General features: G+C 49.3%; 1 protein-coding gene across 2 annotated transcripts in view; it reads right to left on the reverse strand.

Annotated features, from left to right (window-relative positions):
- The window catches only part of UBE2V1 (ubiquitin conjugating enzyme E2 V1), a 28,812-nt gene extending 24,760 nt beyond the window's left edge, over positions 1–4,052 (reverse strand). For both annotated transcript variants that reach the window (XM_016217402.2, XM_016217401.2), the window contains exon 1: positions 3,996–4,052. In XM_016217402.2, the coding sequence (XP_016072888.1) occupies positions 3,996–4,017 (22 nt within the window). In that variant the 5' untranslated portion in view covers positions 4,018–4,052. The remainder of the gene's footprint in view (positions 1–3,995) is intronic.
- Between the last annotated feature and the right edge of the window lie 3,862 nt (positions 4,053–7,914).

Below are 7,914 nucleotides of genomic sequence, written 5' to 3' on the forward strand. Positions count from 1 at the left end.
ATCAAAGTGCCTGGTAAACTCTAAAGTACTATACACAATATAAAAGTAATAGTGTTAAAATAGTTACTTCACCAATGTGCTGCTGCTCTGTACTTCACTGGGGCTTTTCAGAAGTAAACAGAGGATTCCTCACCTTACATTTTTGTATTCCACTTTTATCAAATTACTGTAGAGCAACATTCAGGTGAAAGAGAGAGGAAGTGAGAAAGAGAATGTGGTGTGTGTGGGGGGAGGGAAAGGTGGTTTTAAAGTTACTGTGAAGGGGAAAATCACGATCATTAAAATTAACCTTGACAATCCCTACGGAGAGCAATAGGTTGTACTGGCTCAGCAAAGCGTTTCCCCCTCCACCACCAGAGCAGATTGCTGTTTCTTTGGCTGAGCACTATATGAAGCAGTTCTCTTGAATGCAAGGCTCACGCTGTACAAAAGGCACTTAGCTACAACAGGCACAACAAGATGCTCACACAGTGAGACACTTGGGAATGAGACCAACTAAGGAGCCTACAGGTTCTCATCTCCCATCTCCACCTCTCTCTGGGGAACACCCTTGAATGGAATGGAAGATTACTTAACCTCCATTGCCCATATGATTAAATTTTCATAAGCTGTGTGTGTATGAGGCCATGCCAATGTATGCAAATTTAAAGTCATGCCCAGCCAGGGCTTACCCTCTGGCACCCAGTTTCTGGTTATCTGTCATGGAAGCCTGTGGGATGCTGGGTGAGAAGTTCCTGGCAGCCAAGAGCCACTGTATATAAGGTCCTGCAATCCTGGACAAGGCACCAGTCACAGTGCAGGCATCTGGAGGGATTCTTGTAAGCTATCCACAATTCCACCCTCTAGGATCGACGCAGAAATAACACCCTGCAGAGCCAAGGGAGGTGGGAAGGTGCTGTAGCCAAGTGTGAAAGCAGTGACCATAAAAAACTAAGTTCATCCCTTACAGGAACTCAAAGGCTTCACAGCTGTTTCCTGGCAACCAGCAGCAGATTAATCAAGGGGCCTGTTCTAAACCTGACTAAGGAAGGCCTCAGGGCCCCTGACCACACCTCAAAGAGACTTCTCAGGATCAGAAAGCAAAGAGGCTAGTACATTCATTTTAGTTTGACCCAATTAAGATCTTTCTGCTTCCACTCTTAGCACTCTGCACTCCTTTCACTGCCTAGGGGCACAGGCCAGATCTTGTCATTCCCCAGTTTTTCAGACCCTTGACTCATTCATTCATTCATTCATTCACTCAACAAATATTTACTGAATGCCTGCTTCATACCAGGCACTTGTTCAGTGGTTTCCCTTTACAATGAATAAAATCCCAAAGCCACATCTCTACAACTCACCATCCTTAGTAAGGCCCTTGCACGGTGAGGCCTTTATTTTCTTCTTTCAACATGCCAAGCTTGGTCCTGTCACAGTGCCTTTGCACTCACTGTCTCCTCCCTGTCCTGCTTGTGACACATGAAGTAGGACTGGCTCCTCCCATCATTTGTCTCAGTTTGAGTGCCCTCTCCCAGAGAAGTCTTCCCTGACCACCACTCCAGACACCCTTTATCACATCGTAAATCTCCTTCCTGGTACTTAACTGCTGTCTGAAATGGTCTTTATTATTTGCTCCTTATGGCCTCCTCCCTGACTAGAACAGAAGCTCCTCAAGGACAGGGGCTATGCCCATCTTGTTCGCTATTCACAACGGGACACAGCAGGCTTGTTGAATAAACAGATAAAGGAGTTTTGGGAAACCCACTGTAAGGCACCTCGAAGCCCGTTCATGTTATCTAAATCATGCCAAGTGCTCCTGTATTCCACTAGACAGCAGCTGACAGTGCTTTATCTGACCAGCATTGCATTTACGAAGCACTCTTCAATTGGCAGGGCCTCAAGAAGTTAGAATTAAGTAGCTGTTAAACCAAACTGTGGGTAGCCAATCTCAAGTGGCTGACAACAGGGCCGAGATGCAATACCACTACAACGCTGACTGATAGAGGTACCCCTTTCCCCCCCAGTTCATAGCAACCTGGCAGGGGTGTTATTCTGGTGAAAAGTTTACCACAGGAGTCTAGCTGGACTCAGCCTCTCTCTTTCAACAGTGTCTATGACAGTATCTTGGTAAATGAATTGAATCAGCACTGTTCCAACTGAAACCAAAATCTACAAAGATTGTACGGTCTCCTCTATCCTCCAGGAAGACCCCGCTGCTTTAAGTGTAAGTGGCAACTTTTGGTGGGACACTTTAGTCAGATCCCCTACATCCATTTCCTTCTACTCCCACCCAACAATCAGACAAGGATGACTCCTTGGGTTACTAAAGGAACATCACCCTGGAAAGATGGATTCCCCTCATCCTGTTCATTTTAGGTCATCGACCTTCTCCTGACAGTACTGCTGCTGTATGGCCTGAAAGAGCCAAAGGCTTTCAGTACCCAGGCTAGTGGCCCTGTTATTTCCTCCATCAGAGCTCACCCATCAGAGTTCACCCATCATCTGGGAGGATCTCCTTGGCCAACTTCACTGGCAGGCACTTCAGGTACAGCTTTCTCCACGAAAAGGGGACACTGTCACCCCCAAATCCTGCACTTCCAGAATCTGACTCTTGTTCCATCGGCCTCTCTGGGACCTCTGCCAGCCAATCCTCACCCCTCGTCCTCAGGAAGGCCAGTCTGAGTCCATCCCCTGACGTCCAACTGTGGGACGGTAAGTCTGAAACAGGCCTTTCAGGATTTCACCTTCCTTGGGCCCACCTTCGGCGTCTAGAGAAGGGAATCCAGTCTCAAAACATATGCTGCTTCTCTTAACATACCAGGGAATGGAAGAACTCCGCTTCCCCAAAGTGGAGGTTTACTCGGCCTTCGTTCCCCAGGCGGCCACCCAGGAATTCCCATCTCATTTGTTCCTCTCCCCATGCCCATTCTGTCTACCAGAAATTTCTGACCTGAACCCATACATCTGTCCCCACTGTGGAAAGAAGTGCCAGTCTCCATAAAACAGACATTTCTAGGGGATGCTTCCCTCACCCAATTAAAGAAGATTCTTTTTCTCTAAAAGATACATCTCTGAAACCTGGCAGTGGGTACACACTGCATGGGGCTTCCCTCAGTTGACCTCCCCCCCCCCCCACCGCAACCCAGCCAGACATCTCCGGGGCTCCCGATTCACCTACTTTTCACCCAATATCACAAGTGCCCAGCTAGTGCCCCATTGGAGCCTGCCTCCTACAAGCTAACATCTGTGTCCTCAAACGGGCTGGCAATGACGGAGTCATTTCACTATCGGCCGCACCAACAAGCACCCTCGGCTGAGAGATCCTTTTCCCTCCTCTCGCTTATCGTGTGGAGACGCCCTTAATCCTCCCAGGAGCAGCCAGCCCAAGGCTCCCCTTCTCTATTTAAAACAGACATTTCCTCAGCTAACCCCATCCCCAAACTAACGCCGGAGCCGTCCCCATAGCCAATGGGGGCTCCTTTCAGTCATCCCTCAGGATCCCGTTTCCTCCGCCCATCCATCCTGACCGGCTTCTTTGAAGTCCCAGCCAAACGGACATCCCAAGGCTCCCCCCTCACCCGGACCCACGGCACCCAGTGAAGGACTTCCATCCGCTTTGGGGAGCCGCCTCCTCCTCCTCTAGAGAACCCCTCGATCGCCCCCAAAGAGCACCAGCCTCAAGCTCCTTAGAAGTGCCTCTGGGCTCGTCATTCGCCCGCTCCGGCCGCTCAGCAGCCCCGCGGGGCCCGGTCCTTCCTCTCAGTGGGGGCTGCACACCGCCCGGGGGAGCTTCAGGGCCTCGCCGCGCCGCCCACAGGCCCCTCAGGCCCCCGCCCGTGCTTCCGGCCGCCGCCTGCTCCTCCTCCCCACTCAGGCCGGCCGGGTCGCCGCCGCAAAGCCCGGCGGGCAGATTCAGTGCAGAGGCCCTGGTCACGCTGCAATGGCCTTTGAGAGCCCCCGACCCCCGGCTCGAGCCCGCGCTCCCTCAGCCGGTCGGGCCCGGCGCCCCCGCTCACCCGAGCCCGTGGTGGCTGCCATCTTGCGTCGCTGTCGCTCGAAGGCCGGCCCCTTCTTCACCCCCCACCCGTTCCCGGGCCCTTCTGCGCAGGCGTGCGCGAACGCGCAGACGCCGCCGCTGACGCCCGCTCTGCGGACCACGCGACCCGACGCGGGGAAGGTTCCCCCCCCCCGCCGCTGTTTTAGAGAGAGGAAATGCGTGCGCGAGGGCCCAGCAACCTGAAAGTGCCTCCGGGCTCGGGTGCGAGGGAGGTACTGAGGTGCTTGGCGAGAAGGGCAGGGATGATCAGTCTTGGGAGGGCGCGATTGTAAAAGAAAGTAGAGAAGGAAAGCTGCAAAAAAGCGCCTATTTCGCTCTGGGCATTTTTCCTATCTGGTTGGATCCTCACAACCTCTCTACCAGGTGGGGATTAATGTGAAAAATGGAGCTGAGAGGGGTTAAGCGATTTATCTGAACTCAGCTGTTAAGTGAATAAGTCACAGTTTGAACCCAGGCCATATCGTCTTGCTTCCAGAGTTGATGCTCCCGGGCCAGAGGAGGCTTGTAGCTGGACAGCTAAATGATTTGAAGGCATTAAGGTGGCAGGGAAAGCATTCATTCATTCATTCATTCACTCGTCAATCCATCTGTTCATCCAAACTGTGCTTGGTGCTGGGGGTGGACATACATCCCTGAAGAAGCAAGTCCTTGCTCTTATGGGCTTACATTCTAGTCGGAGACAGAGCAAGTAAACAAAAGGGAAAGAACACAATTATGATAGGATAGAGAGTAAACCAGGGAATGGGCAGCAGAGGATGGTCAGAGAGACTCCTAAGGTGGTCACCTTTCAAGGGAGACCTGAATGATGAGAAGGAGGTAGAGGAAACTGTTTACAGGCCCTGGGGACATATCTCCACCTTTACTGTAAATGGTCTGAGAAGCTTTTATGTTGTTGAAACAGGATGTGAGAAGTGAAGAGACTGTTTCAAGGTCACACAGCTAAACACTGGCAGAAGAACCAGAACTTTGAGTACAGAGGACCAAAAAAGCCAGAAGCCCTTACCCAGCACATCCAATTCATCACCTTGTTGTGACAGCAATGCTTCCTGAGCATTTCTCAACTCCATCCACTTTTCCTACTTAGGGGAGGCTGCCCTTGTCTTCCACTTGGATGACCCCATCAGCTTATTCCTGCCTCTATGGTCCATTCTCTACATGGCAGCAGAGTCTGGTCAAAAACCCTTCTGCTAAAACTTTCAGCGGTTCCCCACTCCCTGGGGATAAAAATACAGACTACAAATTGAGTGACCATAGAATTATAATTCAACAAGGACAATCATCAGAATGAAAGGGGGCCTGGTATATATAATCTTGTTGGGACAACAAGAAGAAACCAGGATTCCCCAGGGCAAACCAGGATGGATGCCCACTCTACCCACAACCCTGTATGTAGGACCAGTGTGGTGTCTAAGGCCCCAAATTTAAGGAAGCTTTCACTCTGGGGTCCTGGCTTTGCACGCGCATGACCCTATGCGTGAGTGCCTCCCTAACATTGGCATCCTGGGTACCTCCCTCCCCCCATGGCACTGCCTGCACCTCTGAGGCTTGCTGTATCTCTCCAGTTACACTGGCCGGAACACATGTCCTTTCCCTCCTCAGGGCCTTGGACTATGCTATTCCCACTTTTCAGTTCTCACAGCCAGCATCACTCATGAATTTCTCAGTGTGTCATGTGTATCTCCTTCCCAGCACTAGCCACACGCAATTATCTTGACATTATTCCATGTATGACATGATTCAAGTTTACCTTGAAGAGAACAGAAAATATTTGCCCTGGACTTTGGATCATTATAAAGTGTCAGGTAGCAAGTTGGAAGCATTTGGGCTCCTAATGTGGACTCAGCTCTAGAGTGTAATTTTCTGGGTTCTAGTCCTTCACCACTCACTTGGCTGTGTGACTTCAGGCAAGAGACTTGAACTCCGGGAGTCAGTTTCCCTTTCTGAAAAGAAGGGTGAGCATATCAACCTCATAGGGTGGCTGTGGAGATAAAATGCTTTGAGAAAACCCTTTGGCATACTGGGAGGAGGGGAAACTAGAAGAACTAACATTTACCAAGATATCATATCCAGCTTTTAATCCCCACAACTCAATGCGGCAACTCCTAGAAATATCCCCATTTTAGGGATGAGGAAACTGAATTTTCGAGCTAACAGATGGAGACGTGAGGATTAAAACACCAGCCTCTTATCCACGATGCTCATAAATGTTTATTTGCATAGATCTCTTTGTTCTCGTAGGGAATTTCTGGCAAGCAAAACTGACAATAAAGCGTATTTCTATGCAAAGCACCTCGCAGGAGGAAATAGGTTAAGTAGGACAGCTCGGGCATGCTGGTTATTGTAGTCCAGCGCTGTCGGAGGGCCTACTGGGAGTTGTAGTCCCCCTTGCTCACGCTCTCTCGGAGAGGCTCCGCCCCCTCGCCGGAGGTCACAGCCAGTTCCCAGCGCAGGATTCTTCTGCCGCCTCTGATCCGGGTCCTAGCGCTGCTTCTGCCGGTAGCTTCAGCTGATGAGGATGGGAGTCCAGTTTTATCGGATTGTTGGAAAGGTTAAAATGGTTAATAGAACTAAAGAATTTAGAAAAGGACTTGGCACAGAACAAGTGCTATATAAGTATTATCTGCCATTATTATTTAACCCTCAATGACCCTTGAAAAGTAGCTATTATCATCTCCATTTATCAGATGAGGAAACAGGCTGGGAGTTAGTTGGCTTTCCCAGAGCCACACAACAAGGAAGGAGTAGAATCAGGTTTGCAACCCGGTTCTCTTAATCCTGGGGCACCTGCCTCTGTGCTGAGGGAGCTGGATGGAGCCTGGGAGGTTTTAAGCAAAACGTGGCAGGTTTGCATTTTTACCAAGGGCAGCCTGGCTGCCTCCAGGATATTAAATTGGGTAACAGCAAGACGAGGTGGGGAGTCTAGAGAGCTTGGACACCACTGACTCAGTCCAGTCACCATGTCCTTCTGTTTCCACAGAATCTGGGTTTTGTTTAGGAGGCCAGAAGGACCAGTGTCTTGGTGTGAACCCACGCCTGTATCGGGCACTGACATTTCTTTTTGTCATTGATTGATCCCGTGGCGTACCTGTGACGTAGTTATTTCTGTCCAGTGAGTTGGGGAAGGGTAATGTTCGGAAAGTTTTACTCCCCTGATAATAGCCTTTTTTTTTTTTTTTTTTTTGCCCGCTTTCCTCCTTTCTGTAATATGAGGTTGTGATGGTTGGAGCTGTGGCAATCATGATAAAACCGTGAGGCACAACCTGGAGGCCAAAAAGCTGACACACCGAAGATGCCAGCACAGAAAGATGACAAGAGCCAGACCTGGATGATATAGTTGAGCTGCTGAATGAAACCTGGGGTTGCCTACCTACAGGCTTCTTACAATATGAGATAAATGCCTCTATTGCTTAAATTGCTCTTAAAGGTAAGTTTTTGTTGTGTATAGCCAAAGTATACCTAATAGATACAGGAGGTTGGCACAGTGCTCCGCTCCAGTCAAGAGACACATAGACATGGACCGTTACACAGCATTCATTCCAAAACACTGTTCTCAACAGGTGGGAAACGTCTGGGAAGTTTTGGAACCTCTGGGATGTGAAAGGCATGAATAATTTGAAAAAGTATATTCAAAATGTAAAAAATGCACTATACATTTACAAATAATTATATTTTATAAATATACTTTACAAAACCTACAGTATTATTTTTTAGAGCAGTTCATACTTCTCAAACTCTAATGTGCACACAAATCACTAGGAATCTTCTTAAAATGCAGATTCTGGTTCCATGGGGTTGGGGGTGTTGAGATTCTGTATTTGTAACAAGCTCCTAAGGGATGCCAATGTTGACCCACAGACCACACTTTGAGTAGCAAGGTT

This window comes from Miniopterus natalensis, chromosome 7 (assembly GCF_054644295.1).
Source record: "Miniopterus natalensis isolate mMinNat1 chromosome 7, mMinNat1.hap1, whole genome shotgun sequence".
Classification (NCBI taxonomy): domain Eukaryota; kingdom Metazoa; phylum Chordata; class Mammalia; order Chiroptera; family Miniopteridae; genus Miniopterus; species Miniopterus natalensis.